A 21,184-nucleotide genomic window follows, 5' to 3' on the forward strand; every position below is an offset into this window, starting at 1 on the left:
ATCTTAGGGAACCGGACCGTTAAGTCCACCCAAAAAAGCCCTTGCTTTCTCCTCTGTCGTGAAGAAGTAAGTCCTATTATCCATTACTACTTTCAGTTTAGCCGGATTTAATAAAAAAACCTGTGCCCCCTTACTTTGAAGTGGCTGAATTAACTGCCGGAGCCTCCACCTTTTTTCAACAGTAATATGGCAATAGTCTGGTCTCACAAAAAACTCACATCCCTTAGCCTTACTTCTAGCATTGGGTCGAGCTCGGTCGTATATAGCCTGCCTTGCCTGATAATTAAGCAAAGAGATTAATATTGCTCTAGGTCTACCACTTCCTCCTTCTGAGTTTGATCCTATTTTGCTAAAAGGAAATCGATGGGCTCTTTGAACCTCTTTGTCCCAGTCCCACTGGTGTAAGTCCGGAAAAGCTTCCTTAAAAAGTGCGACCATAAAGCTATGTATATCTGATCCTTCAAGTCCTTCTGGTACACCCAGGACGCGCAGATTATTCCTCCTCATTCTATCCTCTAAATCTGTCAATTTCCACTGAGTGTCCTCAAGTTGTTTCTCCATCATTTCTCGAGATGACTGGCGAGCTCCAGCCTCATCCTCCAGACGCGAGATCCGGGTCTCTGCTTCTTCCATCCGTGTAGTAAACTCTGAACATGTCTTAGCTACTCGACGAATTTGGATTTGCATCTTGCGGCAAGCCATTTGAGTCCTACGGCTCTCTAATTTAGATTCCTCTCGATGTTCCATAATGCTTTGATATATGGTTTCCAGTGACACAGGATTAGGCTGTTTTTCACCATTATCATATAGAGTTAAATCATCCTTGGAATACTCCCACTGAAGCCCCTGAAAACCCTTAGTGTCCAATGGGTTAGTGGAGTGCTTGTTAGGTCCTACTTGCTCATTTCTCTTCCTCTGTTTTTTCCTAACAGTGGCACTCCTGCCACTCTCCTGTAATTCCTTTCCCAATGCCAAAGAGGACACCTCAGATTCGAATTCAGAAGAAGTTTTATCCGCCTCCAAATCCAGCTGCTCGTTACTTGACCAACTTGAATGATCTGATAGTGAGAAAAACTTGTCTCCTTGTATTGTCTCATTATCGCGTAATTCCACTGGCCTCCGCTCCACCTGTAATAATGACCTAGCGCCTTGTGCGCCCTCCCTCTGCTCCCTCTGCTCCATCTGACTCCCGGTAGCTTGTTTTTGTAAAGTTGCCACATCTTCAGCATCACTCTGCCCACCTTCATGCGGGGGGGCACATCTATAGCCGTCATCTCCTCGTTTACTAGAGGATCAGCCTCCTCCACGGCGGCGGGGGGGAGGGTATCTATGCCCCCCACCAGTATGTCCTTCCCTTTCTCAAAATACCTGTCCAGTGAAGCACTCTTGTTTTTGGAGACAACCTTCTCACCTAAGCCTTGTTTTATATCCGTACCCCCCCCTGCCGTGCTGACAGGCTTACTCTTACCGGCTTGCCTCGCCCAGACAGAGTCACATTTTTCACTCCTTTAGGTGGCATTTTTACCTTTTTTTTTTGCTTTTTAATGCAAAATGCGTTATTATAATATACGCCCAGTGTCAAATAATTGTAATAAAATAAAGAAACTCTGACCGTTTTTTGACTCCACGTCAAAAATTGCCCCCAATTGGGACCCGTGAGCACAGACCTGTAGTTGTCTTCAGGTAGGAGCAGGAGCAGTCCAGACCGCATCCCGGGAAGGCACTTTTGCAATCCTTTTAGCTTCCGTCAGCAAATCCACGTAGTTTTACTTCTCCCAGGGGAAAAAAAAAAGGGCCCAGCAGAAACCAAGAGCCAAGTAGCCTAGAACAATCCTCACATGAAAAGCAGTCCTTCAAAAAGCAATGTCATCCGCAATATTTCCCCTGTGCCACCCCTCCTGACAGTCCTGGGACAGTCATCCCCAAAAAAAGAGGGAAGGAGCAGGTGAAGCAACGCGAGTCAGCACAATGTTGCTAAAATGCCGCTACATTGTTTTCCTCTAAGCGCGACTGCCGAAGGAAGCTCCGACCCGCGGGAGAGCTGCGGCAACACTGGGAGGTTTCCTTGGTCGGAGTAGACGCTTCGCGGCTGCGTTACGCGGCCGCCATCTTGCTCTCCCTCGCACTGTCGTTCTTGCTTATTTTTTAAATGTAATTAAATGTATATTTATTTGTAAGAAGTATAACCTATATAATTTACTTTAAGACTATTACTTATGATGTGAGATTGTAAGTCCCTGCCAGTATTATTTTTTGTTGGAAAGTGTTGCAGTACCAGTGGTTGATCATGTGTGGTGCTGGACCTACTCCAGGTCTGAACTGGAGCACAGTTACTACTGTTTTTGGTCCATTTTGGCTGTAGTAACTTTAGAAGTGCAGTTTATGGATACAAATTTGCTTAATGATTTTGAGTGGGTGCATGCCCCACCCTACACTCTACACACCTCTCTATCCTTCCCCTAACCCCTTTCTTACTCCTCCCTAAACACCTCCTATTTAGTAGTACATATTCCTGTTTTCCAGCCACTCACCCTGTCCCTACCACATTTACTTCTGAAATGTAGGCATACATATGTGATGATCTCCACGGTTGGGAGCAGTGATGTCCACACATAAAAGATGACAGTGGTGGACACCGCCACATTTAAGTTTGTTGCTATCATTTTGTAATATGTGAGTTGTGCTATTGTAGTAGTAGTAAAAATACAGTTTGTGAATATACCCCAATACGTATAACCAACCCTACAAATCTATGTAAAAATGGGCATGAGCGGGCTCACTAAGACAATGCTACACGGTGCCAGCGTGAATATCATGTGTACAAAAAACATGTAAAACAGATTTGGCTCACAGAACAAATATATACAGTAACATACGATGTGGGCTAATTTTGAGTCAACGTTTTGGTCCTTGCACAGACAAATGACGTAGCCCATCTTCTAGACAATATATACTTACATCATCCACAGCCCAGGAGAGGGAAGGACTATTGGAGAGCAGGAACATCAGTCATGGAAGACACCAGAAACAGGGGCGACTTGATTGAGTGATGACCATTTCAAAATATCTGGCACAAGGATAGACAGAATGATATACCTGGAAATGAGTGACAGCGTTTACAGAGGGTTGAAGAGTGAAGTAAGCCTTTTTGGAGTTGGACTGTTGTTACTTGAAAGTACGGAAAACAATCAGAAAAATGCCAGAAAGAGCTTTAAAGAGAGAGTGCAAACGAAAGGGAATGAGAGCTTGAAAAGAGGGTGAGAGAAGTAAAGTAAAGAAACAATCACGAATATATAAAACTAGCAAAGAACTGCCAGGCACTGTATGTTGCAGGTTAAACTTTGAGATACCAAATGATATGAATGTACCTACAGCAGAGTCACATGTTTAACCTGCAGGTCACTGGTTCTCGCTGTTGTCAGAAAGTTCAGTGGTTTCATATTATTGATTGTAGAAATATGTGTTGTCTTGGGGTGAACGATTCAGCCTCCATTTGAAAGACTCTGCCTAATGCACATAGGTATTACAGAGGATCGTGGAAGCTCACAGGTGGCAGTCACGGTGAGAAATCTCATTGGGTTAATACACCTACTGATGAGATTTGTGAGTAGCATGTAGGTTACATGTTACAGAAGTAGTGGGCTTGTTAGGGGCTAATGCACCTGCTGTAGGGATCTTTGTACAGCCATTGTGTGCCACAGGTTACAGTCCTAAGTAGACAACACCCTCCCTGCAGTGCACTGACATTGTGGGCTTTATGCCTAAAAACAATGAAATTGAAAGTGTTGCTCTAGTGTTCATACAGTCATCATATGCCCTGTCTATACTACACGTCCATACCACGCCTAGGCTTCTCTCTCAATATTAACTAGATGGGCCTTTACATGAAACCTTACCCTGAGCAGGCAGCAGCATGGCCTCACAGGTACACCTGCGAAAGGGTGGTGTTTGTTCACAGCTGGTGCACGTCCTGCTTATGTGATGCGGGCACCAGGTAGGATGTACCAGAATGTGCTGTGCTGGAGGATCCGAAGAGTACAATTGCGGGCAGAGTCGGGGACCACAAGTCAGTAGCAGATTTGGGTGTTTGTGGATACTGACCTAGGGAGGAGTGCTTTACATAGCTGGGCTATGCAAACACTGACCTGGTTTTAAAAATGTAGATGAAGGGGCATTGCATAAAGTGACATAGTGAATACTGGCCTTGGCATGTTGATTTTCCGGCCGGGTAAATATCAATACTGGCCTAGGGGTGGTACAACAATTGTGCACACTGGCCTGTCTAGTGTGCCTAATATGTTGGGACACTGTGGAGGCTCCTGAATATGAAGCTTTGCATGCTGACAATTATAGGACAATCCGATATCCCCTGAGAAATCTCAGTAAAGATATAGCACAGAGCAAAGTGCTCCCCAAGAGTACATCTTTCAAGCAAATTCAGTTTATCACTGAAGTAGCACTGTATCCACAAAGCATATACATTACAAAAAAAACAATTGGGGTCATAAAATAAGCAAAGCTCCAGCATTGCTAAAGATACTCATTTAATCCACATAGAGAAAAGGATGTGACAAAGTGGTGTGACATAATCCCGAAAACGTTGTCACTAAGTTATTACATACATATTTACGAAAAAGCACTAACTTGAGTGATGTTGGTTCACAGAACAAATATATACACATGCAACGCTAGCTAACGATGAGTCGACATTTCTGTTCTTGTGCAACTAAATTACGCATGCCATCATCAGGACAAAATGTATTTAGTAATATCACCACAAGTCAAGCTAAGTAGGTACCGCTATGGAAGAACTATAAATTGTGGAAAGTGCTGCATCCATGGATTAAGGAGATTGGGCAATGGGTAATTCAAAATTGTATGGCAGAGGGGTACAAACAAACATAATGATATACCAGGTATCAATCTCCAAACTTACTGGAAAATGTGTAAGCAAGTACACAGCAGTTCAAATATCTTGAGAACACCGTACAACAAGCCAAGAAATTCGGAGTTCTTTAAGTAGCTGTGAGAGCATGACAGCCCATGTTGTGGCGGAACAGTTGAAAAAATAAGCACAAGTGGGTACACTGCAAATAATGTCTCTAATGAGGATGACACCATGATAGGCAAGCCATCGGTTGCATTTAGAAGATGTGACCGTGTCACCCTAATTACAGGTCGACAGGATGACGTATCTCAAGCTGCTCCAGTGTTTGACCGGTACCGAATCTCAGCTGGTAATTGCCATCTTCGTGGCAGCTAATATGTAACACTTTGCTTTGTACTGCTCTGTATACGGTAGATGGTGGAATAATTCCAAGGCTTGGGGTTTAATTTGTGGAGCAAAACTGGCCAGACAATTTTGCTTTAAGAACTACAGACAAACTTGCTGGGGTAGGATGCCTTACACACCGGGCATTGTAAAAATTGGCCTGGCTGTGATGCTTTACACGCTGGGGCATTATTGAAATGACCTTTGGATGGTGCTTCATATGCTTGCCATAATGGATATTAATAGAGCGATGTTGGTCTGAGTACTGTGATATTACAGCTGGCACTTTAGGAAGGGTGTTTTACATATTGGGTCATGTGGATACTGCCCTGTGGTGATGATTTACAAATTGTGGATACCTGTCTTGGTTATTGGGCTTTTAATTTTGTGGAAATGCTGTCTTGGCTATGCTGCTTTACATACTGTTGCAATAAAAAGCAGGCCTGTCCACAGAACATTATCAAAAATACTTCTTCACATTTGCTACTAATTATATTTTGGTAAGCTCCATTTCTTTGCATGTTGGTACTTATAACCCTGTATAAGATGTTGTAAATTCTGGTTTACCAGTACCAGATTGCAAGAAAATACCTGTTATGGAATAACTCAATAGAAAACACACTTGTGCATGGAATTTAGAAATTTAAGAGCTATTTATGCATAACTCCTTTTGATCTTCATAGTAGTGCTATTCTCCTTTAATATCTCTGGCATTGAAGCAGACAAGATTTTGTTGTGGGTATCATAGCCGTCTGGTCGAACCATGTCTTGTGAAACTTGTTATGCAAGACACTGCCTTTCTTTTTTAGGTCTTGCCTATACAGTGCTTGTACTGTGCTGCGAGACATATTGTTTACTATTCAGTGGGCTTACAACTGGCTCACAGCATACCATTAGTTGTTTTTGTTGTTACTCTCATTTGTAAGGAGAATTTCCATTCCTTTCTTGTGTTTGTGCCTCCCTGGAGCATAGACCAAGTACATGTGTTCTTCCTTGTCTTTGTTCTTCCTCGTCTTTTTTGCAAAGCACAATTTTTTTTTATAAGCGTTTTGGTATTATTCCTGGACGTGAAATGGGATTTCCTACTTTTAACACAGGCGTACAACTTCTTACTGCCGTCTCTGTCAATGCTTTAGTCATTTTCACCCACAACTGCACTACTCTACGTCACTCTGTGCTACTCTACTTTACACCACTCTGCTAAACTCTTCGACAGTCCACTCTACTCTGTGTCACTCCACTCCACTTGATTCCACTCCACCCTGATGTAATATATGCCACTGCACTTCATTATATGCCACTTTACTGTACGCCACACCAGTCTATGCCACACCACTCTATGCCACTCCACTCAATACCACTTTGTGCCACTCTATGCCACTTCACTCTACTTTAGGCCACTCCACTCTACACCACTTCACTCTGTGACTCCACTCTGTGCCACGGCACTCTATGCCTCTCAGCTCTAAGCCACTCGATGCCACTCAGCTCCACACCACTCAACTGTACACCACCCCACTCTATGCCACTGCACACCACTTTACTTCATGCCACCCTACTCCACACAGAGGTACACTACATCACTCAACTGAACACCACTTTACGCCAATCCACTCTACACCACTCCACTCCAGGCCACTTAATTCTACTCAATGTCACTCCACGCCACTCTTCTTTATTTCATTGTAGGCCACTCTATGCCACTCCAATCCACACCATTCTTCGCCACTCTCCAACAATTAACTCTAAGCCACTCCACACCACTCTACACCACTCTACTCTAAGCCACTCTACACCACTCTACTCTATGCCACTCCACTGCACTCCATGCCACTGTACTCCAAGCTGCTCTACGCCTCTCTACCTCACTCTATGCCACTCTACTCTGACACTGTATGCCATTGCACCCTGATGCTTTGTATCACTCTACTCTGTACCACTACACTCTATGCACTTTGTCCACACCACTTTACATCGTTCCACTCTTCACCACTCCACTCTCTACTCTATGTCACTCTACTGCACATATTTCTCTTGTATGCCACTCCACTCCATGCCACTCCCCTCCTGTCTATGCTACTCCACTCTACACCACTGCACTCCACTCCACATAATGCCTCTCAACAGCACTCTAAGCCACTCCACTCTACTCTATGTCACTCTGCTCTGTGCTACTCTGTGCCACTCCACGCCACTCTGCACCACTTTTCGCCACTCTATTCTGCTCCACTACACACCACGGTACTCTGTGCCACTCCACTCCATGCCACTCCACTCCATGCTACAATACTCCAGGCTACTCTTCTCTATGCCACTCTACCCTACTCTACTGTACACTGTACGCCACTCTACTGTGTGCCACTCCACTGTATACCATGCATCTCCACTCTACTCCACTCCACTGTAACCTACACCACTCCACTCTATAACACTGCTCTCTAGTCTGCACCACACTACTCTACTCCACTCTACTCCACTCCATTCCACTCTTTTCCACTCCATGGCACTCTATACCACTTCATGCCACTCCATGCCATTCCGCTGTACCGCTCCACTCTGCTCCTATCTACTTCAGTCTCCTCTCTGCCATGCTACTAACTTTTAGCCATGCTGATCAGTAGCTACACTGTTGTGCAACACAACTAATAGCCATTGGCAAAGCCAATAGCTCTCACGTAAGTGAGCCCTATTTGCTTCGACAATGTTTGTTTCTTTAGCATATATCACTTTACACATTGGGATATTTTAACCAATAGTGTTAAAATCAAAAGTTCAAGTCCCAGAATGCAGTGTTCAGATTGTTAAGTGCCAGGTCTGCGTAAAGGTGTCATATGTGACACAGTGCAACATGGCAAGATATGGCAGCTAGGTAGAACTTTCTGCTGAGCTTGCACTTAATGAGGCCCTCGATTTGTCCTCCTCACCTCCCAGGGATATCTCCAGTTCCTAGATGCAATAGTGTTTGCTCTGCTGCAGCTATAAACGTGTGTACGTTTGGGTAGTTCTGTATACACATGGTGCTGTACTGACGTGAGCTGCAGAGAGACTGGAATTCTTAACCTTGGAGTACAAACTGTCCCAGATACTTTACTAATTGAATATATTTTCTGTCAAACAGGACTGTATTTCATCCCTGAGGAAAGGGCCTATGCAGTCTTTCCCTCAGACAACATGCTTCGTTTAAGATCTAAAATGTAGAATGTGAGCTTATTTTTTGGTACTTTACAATCTGCTTGTGTTTACTGATCCACGCAGTATTCCTGTTTCATGTTGTAGTTGTCACCAGGCCTTTACGTCTTCAAGGTTGCTGTATCAGGCGAAAATGCTTTCGGAGAAGGGCTGGTAAATGTAACCGTGAAACCAGGTGAGCCATATTTTAGGAAAATTCATATTATAATAAATAATTCATAGAAAAGGACACCAATAGCAATACATCCATTTCAATGTAAAAAAATAAATGATTCAGAAATACATGTCTAAGGGTTTTTGAAACCTGATGTTTTTTGGTATGAATTTAGACTACAGTTACTATTGGTGTAGATAAAAGCAGAGCAGCACTAGGAAGAAAAAGCACATTATTAATAGAGCATGTTTACATATTTCAGTTGTTGTTGTATAGATTTGTGGATGTGTAGAACTCGGTGACTTTCCAGATATGCAATATGTCACTAAATATTTAGGGTTTGGAAAATAGTTTATAACGTTTTAAAAAGTTAAATAATATTTCGATATATTAAAAATTATGGCAGGTTATGTTGAGGGTTTTCTGCTGTCCACTGCTACGTGTTAGGGATCAATGAGAAAAATATTATCAAATGTAAGTGAGTGACTTAAAAGCCTGCATTCATATTTCGGGTCAATTCTTTTTTTATGTATTCATCGGAATTATGACACATACACTCTCCTACTTCCATTGGCTTTCGAGGGAAGAACAATCCAAATGGTTATCATCCAAAGAGTAAGCTACCACAGCTCCATCATCCCCCGCCTTTCAGGAATATCTAATGTCACAATTTGCCTATTTAGATGAAGCATGAGAGGGCAGGACGATGAGCCAGGCTATACCATCTCCACCCTGAATGTCTCTTAACCCTGCAAAATTTCTCATATCCTTTTCTCGCTGAGTTGTCAAGGATTGATGCCCAGATATTCTCATAGATCTCTTAGTTACGCCCAAATAGCAAAGTATGCTTTTGTACCCTAATAAGGACCTTAGCATCTGTAGCGAATCTATGAGAGCCCGGGAATGTGGACTTTTCCCATAGATTGGTTGTAGGCTGCCTAGTAGCACAAAAAGCCAGAGACATTTGTTTTCCCATCACTGATAATGGGGATATGTCTTACTGTTTGGTAGTCCCAAAAGTACATATGGGAATCTATGAATGGATACTTAAATATAGTCAATTGCGTCAGCAACAGCTGTCCAAAAGAAGTGGAGTTCAAGACATTGCAAGAGAAGGTGCACCAGCAAGCCCACATTCTTGCATCCCCACCAATACTGCTCCATATTCTGTGAATCTCATTTCTGGAACTTGCCGGTGTGTGGTACCATTAAAGATTCATTTTTAACATGGTTGGTATTCTAAAAACATCTGATCCATTTCTCGCTCTTAAACACTTGCCCAAGAGATTTCCAGAAGATTTCTTAATTTTCAAATTGGCTGTGCTGTGTTGGGAGAGCTTTTTGTAAATATACCTCCTAAAGTTGTTTGGTTATAGGTGAGGAGTAAAGTCCCCATGCTCTGTAATTTCTTTAGAGCCGAGGAATCTGTGAAATCTCTGTGATATATTTCTCCCTCTAATAATCTGATCCATGAAGCACCACTGTTTCTCCAGTTCTTCACTTTCCCCATTCTACCAAAAATAGTTAGGATGCTACCCAAAAGTATTTGGCAATGCTAGGTACCTTCAGGCCAATTTTATGTGGCAATAGCAGCAGTATTCATCAGAATATTCTCAGTGTCTCTCCACACAAATACAATTGTTGATAACCCCTTGCCAAGTTTTTAATACAGCTATGCAAGGCTTTCCATGTTCCAGGATTTCAGTTCATTATTTATCAATTCTACAAATGGATCAAAGTTTGTAGTTACAGCTTCTCTATGAAGAAATTATGCACACTCTTAGATTCGAAATGGAGCCTTTCGCCCATTGAAAGGGGAATTGAGGTTGCAGTGATGATATCTGGTCTTTTGGGATTGGGGCTTTTGCAAGTTGACTTTAAACTCCAATATTTACCCATAGTTTCCCTGTTCCTCCATCACAGAAGGGATCGAGATTACTACATCACAGATAGGAGGGCCTCGCTGATTCTCATTCCTCTGCAATATATATATTGCTATTACATTGTGGCATTAATTCACAAGACTGCGAATACTCCCCTTCCTTCCTCCCATAGTAGAGGCTTTTCCTAGTTTGTGGATAACAGCTACCATATTCTCACCATAGAGAGTGACAGTGCCTGTGTCTGTGAATGTGTTGAATTGACAGGTCATTATCGAGTTAAAATCAAACTAATAGTCTTGTAAAACAGCAAGGTAAACCCCTTAGCTCGTGGTGCTTTGTATTTTTTGAGTCTCTTTATTACCGCGGTTACTTTTTCTATTTTTATGGGTTGATCAATCTAATCCACTTGGTCATAGATTATTTTATCTACATGTGAGATTCCAGTGTAGGATGTGGTATCATATTAGTTTAATTTAATATTTAAATGGGGGGACTATCCAAGTTATGCAAAGAAAAGTTGATAATTCCAAACTGTTTCCATTCCTTTCTTAAAGAAAACCCTATTCTCGGCTTCAGGAGCCAGAAAAAAGAATTAACTCCCTGGCAATATAGCCTTATATTGCCCAGTGTCAGTATCAATATTATAGAGCACTTCAGCAAGGTAAATCCATTAGCTCCTGGTGCTATGTCTTTTTTGAGTCTCACTATTACTGGGATCACTTTTGTTATTTTTGTAGGTTCATCAATCTATTCGCTTGGTCATAGATTATTTTAGATACGCATGAGATTCCCGTGTAGGATGTGGTATCGTCTTGGTTTCATTTCATATTTAAATGGGGAAACTCCCCAGGTTATCCATAGGAAAGTTGATCATTCCAATCTGTTTTCATTCCGTTCTTAAAGAAAACTCTTTTCTCGACTTCAGGATCCAGAAAACAAAATGTACTCCCTGACAATATGGCCTTACTCTGCCCAGAGTCAGTAGCAATATTACAGAACACTCCAGAAACCACAGACCTTTATTTGTTAGAGAAACATAATTATACAAACTAGTTTTAGGTCATGTTCAATATACATAGAGGGGCTGAGTGTAAATCTCGCTCCCCCAGCCATTTCTTACAGGAAGGATTACTCACATTTTGGATGAGTCCACAGAATAACACACATCACAATGCACACAGAGGTAGAAAATAGGTGTGCCTCTTTAGATTTATTTTGTTGGAATCGTCATTCACTTTTTGATTAGGCAGGGCAGCCATGCAGTTTTGGCCCTGTCAGTTATCAAGACTGATGAGTTTTTGCTTCTTTGCCTTCTGAGGCTTAGCAGGCAAGAGTAAACACTGAAAGGCAAGAGAGCCCAACTTTGAAGACAGATTGCACATGTGTTACAGAAGGAGCTGCATAAGCACTTGCAGCCACTTATGCAATGCCAAAGTGCCGCAGAGGCACAGAAATAGAGCACTCTTGCCTGGTGGCCCTTTGAGTAATACGGTTCCTGATCAGTCTGAAGAAATCTGAATGGCAGAGATGGAAAAGACACATCGAAGTGACTCAGATCTGCCACCCCATCAGACAGACACTCTGACCCAAAATGCAAAAAGCTGAAGCTCTGGGAATAGAAGGCCAGAGCCAGAGATGCAGCTTTATACATATTCGTCTGCAGAAATCAACTGAATCAGCATTATTTGAAAATTTTACTGAAAACCCCCTGTTGAGATGATCACGCTGGAATTGTCTCAGATCTTTAAAGGCAAGCACATTCATTGGCTTCTCATCAGACCTACAGAGTTATATGGAGCCAGGTGATAAGTCAAGGCCTATTATAATGAGAATTATGAGATGTGAGCATGGAATGACATACATAAACACTGCAGAATTTAGCCATCAAATAATGTTGTAACATAATAATATCTCATTTGGGAGTGACTTCTCAAAAGTAAGAAAGCCTCAAAGGAACACGTTTCCTAATCTCTGACCGTTTCCTAATCTCTGACCAGTTCCAAACAATGTTGTAATCCATCCAAGAGCCCAGGATCCGCCTTTGATGAAAGCAATAAATAATGGTAATTAAACAATACTCACTGAGGCAGCCACCTGAAGAACTATGCTACAATGCAATTTTCTGAAATGTACACAGTGTAATAAGGACCGCTGAAGGTTTTGTTGTTTCCCAATTCTCTATATGGTCATAAAGACGTTACCAGATGCTCTTAGAAATTATAGCGGTACACAGAGTACTCAGAAAAGCCTGATACGTAGTGTAACACTATAAAGAAACATTGACATACCTTCAAAATAGGTGTTGAAATACATTTTCTTTCAAATACATAGATGATGTTTGAGTGAAGTATTAAACAGAATAGTTACACTGTAGTCTTCCTTTGGTTACTTTTTTTTTAATTAAAAGCTGCCAACAAAAATGTGAATGTTGATTTTACTCAATACATGGACAATGTTGTAGTGGAAAAAATGGCTTATTTATTGTCCAATAATTCTACCACATTCCATAAGGTGGTGTAAAAGAAGCCCTATTAACAGCTACAATTTGCTTCAATGAAACTGATGGAATGGATAGTGACAAGAGATCTCCTTGGTGGAGGCATCCTTTGGCTTGTTTCAATGCTTTTTAATCAGCAAAATGGAGGGGAGGTTGGTTGTAGCTTTTCTCTGTCTGCACATATTTTATTTGTTGGACCAATTGTTGGGTACTACAACAAAATGGGCAAGGACTGTGACACCATGCTCTCAGTAGTCACTCTCATTATAGGATTCAATATTGATGTCAAGTCCCCATTAATGTGATTTAAATCTGCTTACTGTATGCCAATGAAGTGATTTCCCAATGAAAACAGAATAACCTAATCAACTACTTGGTGTGATGTGGCAATAATTCAAAAATGGCATTTATTAACTGAAGCTCTCAAGAGAATGGTATTAAAAACTAGAACTACATTGCAGATAAGTTGTTAAAATATTTATGGGGGGTCATTACACTGCAAAGGGACTATATAGTGCTAGTAAAAATATATAGGGGTGGTAAGGAACTGCTAAGGTTCAGGGATGGGTCGTTTTTAGGGGAGGTATGGTGGTAAGGGGAATTTAGGGACCCATCATTGATAGCTTTAGCTAGTGATAGGGTTTTACAGTTCAGAGATGTGTAGTTTTTAGGGGTTGTAAGGAGTTTCAAGGGCTCAGGGTTGATTAGGTCTTAGGGGAGGGTAAGCAGTGTTTTTTAGAGATGGATATTTACTTGGAGTAAGGGGTTTGTATGTCTATCTATCTATCTATCTATCTATCTATAAATTGATAAAAAAAACAAAGGTTTATGGTTAGTTATAGTTAGGAAACTAAAAACATAATTTATTACATCTATACAAAACCAGCTTTTACTATACAAATAGTAGAAATTCAAAAGTTATAGCTATAACTTAAAATTATAGCTTACAATCCACCTAAAAATGATTATAACTCGCACACCTCCACACACAGCTTTGTCTACTCATTAGGCAGACTAAATTAATTAGAACACACTCCTTCCCCATGCCTGCCTATGCCCTATCATATTACATCACTTAGATCATGTTAAGTCATAGCATTCATAATAACACTCATGACATCTCAAATGACATCGTTTTTGAGAAGAGTGTGAATGGTTGAGGGCTGCGTTATAGTTAATTTAGTCTGACCAGCAAGTTGACAACACTCTGAACTGAGGTGTGCGAGATATAGTACGTTTTGGGTGGGGTAAATTATAACTTTAAGTTATAACTATAATATTAACACTATAGCTTTTAAACTTCTATGTAGTTTATGTTGGTTTCATGTAGAAATAATAAATTAGGTTTCCCTAACTATAACTAATCTTAAACGTTTGTTTTTTAATTGAATTTGTATGTTTTTTTAAAAATGCGTTTCTTAGAGGGGGAGGGTAGGGGAAGAAATTGAAAGACTCCATTGTATGGGATTTTTGCTTTTGCGACCAAGAGGGAAACAAGTTAGTTACAAACAAGTTACATGCAACCTATGTAACAAAGGTGTTTCACATAGGAACATTAAACAATACTCCTTCGGTGCCACAGGAATGAGAAAAAAAACATGCAGGCAATTTATTCCACCAGGATGGCGCATGTGGAATGAAGGCGTCAGAAGGAAATGGAAGAGACCGAAGCTGGAAGATGGACAGCGGCCACATCTTCGGTTAATGCAACACCTTTGACTACTTCTGGTTCATGAGCACTTCCACCATCACCCGCTGCATCTGTCCCTCTAGTAGCACCTTTTAATTATTCTGCTCCATCACTACCTCCTCCAAAAAGGGTGCATCTGTCCATCCATCTGTACCTTCTTCCACAGTGCCAATACATCTTTTCAACATCACAAAACAAAATAAAATGATGGACGGAGTGTTGAAACTTTTCAAAAACTCACCCTAAGTCACAGATCTGGGTTTAATCCATCGTTATTTTGCTCACCACGTCACCCCAGTTTGGACCCAGCCATATGCAAATCAGTCTTGACCCTGTTCCCCATGGGAACAGTCCAGCCTGAACTGCTAGGTCAGGTCCTCCCTGGACAGGAAACAAAACATCCTGGGACCGGTTTCAGGGTATCATTCTTCATCAGCCAGGCTAGCTTGAATCCAGTGGCGCAGCGAGCAAGGGACCCACGTCTGGGCATACCCCTGCCACTTAGGGCGCACAAAGCAACATCACAAAACAAAATAAAATGAGGAACAGGGTCAAGACTGATTTGTATATGGCTGGGTCCAACCTGGGGTGGGGTGGTGAGCAAAAAAAACGATGGATTAAACCCAGATCTTTGTGACTGGTGGTGAATGTTTGATTTGCTTTGCATTCTGTCTGTCATCTGTTCTTTTTGCAATACATCTTTTCAGGCAGAATCACAATATAATAGAGAAACATGGCAGTACAATCCCTTATGGTGGCTTCATAATAGTTGGTAATTTAATAATATAATACTACAGTGATATTTGATTATATTTAATAAAATGAGCACAAAGTCAGTCCATCATTGTTTTCCTTTTATGGTGCTTTCAGACAAAACAACCATTTCTGTTACACTGCTATGTCATCATTTAGAACATTTGTAGGTCAAGATGATCATATGGCAGTAGATATCATAAAATGCCGGATAAAAACAATTCAATTGGTTTGGGAAAAAACCCATAAATGCTGTGCATGGCCATGGGTATGAGAAAATCCTACAGGAAATTCATTCCACCTGGTTGGCGCTCACAGAAAGAAAGTGTCAGAAGGAGATAGAAGAGGCTGAAGCAGTAAGATCAGGAGCTGCCAATTATTCAGTTAATGCAACACCTTTGACTTCTTCTGGCTCATCAGCACCTCCACCACCACCCGGGACATCTGTCCCTGTGCATCTGTGCATTTTTCCCTCCACCAGTACTTGCTCCTGGTACGGCAGTGCCTATATATCTTTTCAGATAGAATCGCAATGTTATTGAGCAAAATGGCAGTACACCAACATACTGTCACCTCTGCAGTACTGCCATTGTTGTGGGAGAGACAAATATGACCATCCATCATCAGCTTATCATGCCTCACCGGTGTCTTCCCCAACAGCCTTAGGTGTTTTTGCCTTTGTTATCCTCCTGTTTCCTGTTGAGACTAATGTTTAAGTTGGTTATGTTGAACTTGTAAAACAAAAAATCCATACAAAATCTTAAAAAAGAAAACAAGAAAAAAACTGTTTACAGAACTAACCAAACGTCTCAACAGTTAAATAGCCTCTACCAATATTAACCATATTCTTTCAGGTATCAGATTTAATAAATTGTATTTATACTAGAGATAAATGGTAAGTGCAAGGTAAATCAAACATGTATCTTATGGTGGCTTCATAGTAGACAGTAAGTTAATCATAGGCTACTACAGTGATATCTGGTTGTAATTAATAAACATACCTCAACATCATTCCATTCCTTTTTACATATTTTCAGACAAAACTAGCATTCCTTCTATTATGTCATAATTTAGAACATTTATCATTGAAAATAAACATATAGTAGTACTCATCATAAACACCGGGGGGAAACAAATCAATTGGACTGTGTAAAAACGCATAGATGTTGTGCATGTCCTAATGTTAATAAATCTCACTGAGTGAAAGCATAGAAGACAACAATACTTAAAGCAGCTTTTTAGAAACGTCATTCCCTATGCCACGCCACCAAATAACATATCTCGTGAATTATCTAACTACAACTCATAAGTACCATTTCCTGGGACAGCCATACAGATCCATATGGAAATATACCTGTTTTATGTAGAAATATATAGCTGGAAGTAATAAGGTATACTTTTCAATTTCTCTATCATGTCTTTGAAGAAGGAATAGAGCTCTATTCCTTTTCAACAGTCAACAGAGTCTCTTTGTGTTTTGGTGCTATTCAGTAGTATTGGGCTGTGTTTATAGCCCACTTTGTATTATTAACCAATCACATAATGCTTTAATTCTTAATTGCATTCATTATCTAGTTTTATAATTGTTTTCATTGTCATGTGATAAGAAATGTGTGTTTCAAATGCTTTTCTAATGCTTGTTAAAAGTCATTGTTACAGACTAGTTTATTTTCTTAACACATTTTAGTTTTTGGTAGTATTGTTTAGATTTCAGTAATTACTGAGGTACTTTCAAGATTTTTTGGATAAAGTACCACATACATTGTAAACATTTGACCAAGGCCCAGCTGGGCGGAAACGTGTCAGGAGAAGCCAGAAATAAACAGGTTGTTGGCAAAATCTAAGCGGTGTCTGAGCGTATCTCACTTACATACTTGCGGTTGCCAGTAGGTAGTTATAGTTAGGACCTAGTTTCCACAGGGAAAGGGGTTCCTATTTTTGTCAATACCTTTGGCACCACTTGAGGAATCTTCACGAAATTTTCAAAACCAATACAACAGTCTGCTGTGTTGAACGTTTCAGGGGTGATCGGTCAAGCGGGTTTGAGAAAAAGGGGGGAAGTGTAAATGTGTTTTCAGCATTCATTTTCCCATAGGGTCTTTACAGCCCGAACTGATGAATGGAATTACATCAAATTTCGCAGTAAGCTAGATCTTGGTGTGCAGATTGTTCTTTTTGAGATTGGGTGTAAATCCGTTCAATAGTTTCTGAGATATTAATGGTTAACAAATATAGATATCAAGGGACCTGGGAGATCCACGGATCCAACTGTCCCCGTGCTGGTATCTGATTTGGCTGTGAAATACACAGCAGATCTGCAAATGTTGCTGTGATAAAAAGCAAAAAAGCACAGTCTCCTACGCTTGCTTTTAATGGTGGGCCCGAGCCAGGGGCTTTGCGGGCAAAATAGGAGGAGGCACATGGGGCCACCCTCCTAGGGCTTCTAAAAGCTCTGGGGTACCACCACCTTCCTGGGGCTTTAGGCTAAAAATATGCTGCCCCCCCGCAACCACCTCCCCAGGGCTTATTTAATAATAATATATATAATGTAATATTATGTAATGTAAACATATTGGGGGGTCCTGTGGACCACTCGCCGCCCTGGGGTCCACCATCTACCTGGGGCTATGTTCATAAAGTGTACAGGGGGCACGTGGCCTCTGGGACAACAAATTTAATAAGGGGTATTCTGTACCGGGGGCCACCACTTTTTGCGGGGTGACATACAAAAATAAATAATAGAGGGGGGCCTGTCCACCCCACAAAAATAAATAATAGAGGGAGGCATGTCTACCCCGGGTACCGCCATCTCTCCGGGGCTACAAATAGATATAAAAAGGTGGTCTGTCACTGGGCTCGGGGACCACCTTCTCCCTGGTGCAAAATGTAAAAGATGGAGGGAGGCGGTGCTGCCCCCCTACTACAGCCATGCATGGCCCTGGGGACCGCCAGCCCCCAGTGTGGGTTCCTGCCAAGCAAAAGTTAACATAATTCCTCTTTCAGCAAGCGGGAGCTGTTAAACAGCTCCCGCTTGCTGAAAGCAGATTATTTATCTTTTTTCATACATACAACAATGTGTGCAGGGAAAGAGATGGAAACGTTGCTTCCCCACGCAGCTCCTTGCATGCAGGAGCAATGTCCGCTTCCACAGGAGACAGCTGGGACTTTGGGGGCTTTCAGGCTCCCCCAGCGGTCCTGTCATTTTTCTCTCTCCCTCTCTGTTTTCCATCCCATAATGGGATGGGAGAAAAAGAGAGAGAAATATTGTTATTTCAATGACCTCTACTTACAATGACTCCGAAGTAGCACACTAGCAAGATTTTTGGTTGGAATATTATAGTTGCCTTTTGATGCACAGCAAAACAGAGTCACATCTGGTCTACTGGTAAAGCTCTTGGAAGTTCACTCTGTAGGTTGAAGTTTCAAATCCTGGTATCTCATGGCAGTGTATCTGTTTATTTACTCGAGTTTTGAATGTTAAACATTCCTAGTAATGGAACATTTACGTCTATAACGATCACACTTGCACGATGTTTGCTATGAATGTTATAGTTATGTTTAGATGCACAGCAGAGCAGAGTCACCTTTGGCCTACTGGTAGAGCATTTGGACTGTTGCTCAGAAGGTTGGAGGTTCAAATCCAGGTATCTCATAGCAGTGTGTCTGTTTATTTACTTGAGTTTTCAATATTAAACATCCCAAGAGATGAAACCTTTACATCTTCCCCCAGCACCATCTGTGGACTCAATGTCATACAGATGACTCAACATCACATAGTAAGGAGTCACCTGTGGCCTAGTGGTTAAGTTCTCAGACCTTAATACATAAGGTTCAGGGTTTCAGTCTAGGTGTGTCAGTTGTCATTTCTCAACTTAACATTCCTTTCACCTTCAAAAAGTACATACAGAAAGGTGATCTTACTCGTTTTACTTGGCAAATACATTTATTTTTCAATTTGCCAGACCATTTATCATTCTAAGTGGTGCGGGGTTCGGTGGTGGTTATAGGGGGCTAGCTACAGGGCCTGGCCTATAGCCAAGCCAGGTGGTTCAGGCTCCACCGTACACGCTGTGCGTGGTGCGGGTTGGTGTGGCTATAGGGGGTTGGCTGCAGGACATGCGCAGTAGTGGTTGGACTAACATATTAACTCAAATTACTATCTAAAAACATAGAAAAACAAATATTACAGGGTGTTATAGTTATGTTCTGAATTTACTTGCACAAAATCGTAGACATTCAGCAGTTATACTTAGAGTTATTTCAAGTAATTATAACTCACGCCCTAAGGTAACTATAAATTGCACCCTCACCATGCACTGCTAATTACCCCAGATATCATAGCATTCATGACAACTTTTATAACATCAGTAAAAATATCAAAGAAACATTAGCAGTCATATTATTGAAGAGAAAACTGTGCATGGAAGGGGTGTGAGTTGTAGTTACATTAGGGTGCGAGTTACAGTTACTTGAAATAACTATAACTGCTGAATTTCTATGGTTTTGTGCGAGTAAATTCAGAACCTAACTATGACATCCCTGTAAACTTTTGTTTTTTCCGTGAATATATATATATATAAATATATGTAATAAAATATTCAAATGGAAAAACAATATATTTACTGTGTGTGGACGTGATTCCTGTTATAACAGATGTATGGTAACAAACTCCTTTGTAGTGTCCTGCATAGTAACGACCTACCATTCGGGGATGGAAGGCTCAGCAGTATTTAGTAATGAGATGGGAACAATAATCTGCTCGACTACAAAGGCTGGATTATGGCGAAAAGATGATGACGAATATAGTAATGGTCTTTGGCTGTGTGCGCAGTTGGTAGTTAACACTCTGAAATTAATGCACATTTATGTCTCATTGGGTGATGAGCCATCATTTGGAACCTATTTAGAGAAAGATCTACTGAGCCAGTATCAAAACATGCTTTTTTTCTTAAGAGGGCTTTGGCCTACCTATGGACTGCAAGTGGATCATCATGGGACATCCATGACAAATTAATTTCTGAAACCATTTAATCAATCTGTGACCAACTGATTTGTTATTAGTAATGCTTTGCAAGCGATAACAATAGACTACTTTATCACTTATTCTTTTAGAGCATTGGTTTAGTTTGGTTTCTAGAGTCAGTGGATTTGCCAAGAGGGTTTTTGTTTGGTCTGTCCAATCCAATTGCATGGAATCTTCGTCTCTAGCAATTACTCTCAGTTATTGTTGCTCTACAAGATTTTCTATTTAAGCCTCACTCCGAAGTGCTGCTGTAGCATTTTATTTTTCAGACTTTCAATTTCGTTTTGCTATCAAGTTGGCTAGGCCTTTACAGGAGTTGGGTTACTTGGGTAGTAACTCTCCTTACGCAAGCATTTTCACACTAAACTGCTGTTACAGTTCAATTCTAGGTATGTCCATAACATTTTCTTTAGTTTTGATAGGATGCAGAAGATAGTGATGGCTTATTTTGTCTGGAACCTGCACTATGCAGTGCCCATTGGATTTCAGAGGATATTAATACCTTGACATGCAGCAAAGTTTAGTTAATGTTATCTCTGTCTTGAATCGTCTGAATCCCTTGGTACAAAGCACTTGAAGTAGTGGCACTGGTGTTATAGAGTGCCCCTCTGACAGGCACAAAATATATGGGATCTCTTACAGTGTGTCAGAAGGCGACCCCCATTGTAAATGTGTAATGCTCCCACCACACCAAAACAGACTTTCCCTACTGCATTTAGAAGT

At 41.1% G+C, this 21,184-nt stretch overlaps 1 protein-coding gene across 1 annotated transcript in view; it reads left to right on the forward strand.

Moving 5' to 3' along the window:
* Positions 1–21,184, forward strand: part of KIAA0319 (KIAA0319 ortholog) — a 562,397-nt gene that overhangs the window by 242,131 nt on the left and 299,082 nt on the right. The window contains exon 7 of the mRNA XM_069218755.1: positions 8,549–8,636. Within this exon, the coding sequence (XP_069074856.1) occupies positions 8,549–8,636 (88 nt within the window). The remainder of the gene's footprint in view (positions 1–8,548; positions 8,637–21,184) is intronic.

The sequence above is a fragment of the Pleurodeles waltl genome, chromosome 2_1 (assembly GCF_031143425.1).
Source record: "Pleurodeles waltl isolate 20211129_DDA chromosome 2_1, aPleWal1.hap1.20221129, whole genome shotgun sequence".
Taxonomy (NCBI): Eukaryota; Metazoa; Chordata; class Amphibia; order Caudata; family Salamandridae; genus Pleurodeles; species Pleurodeles waltl.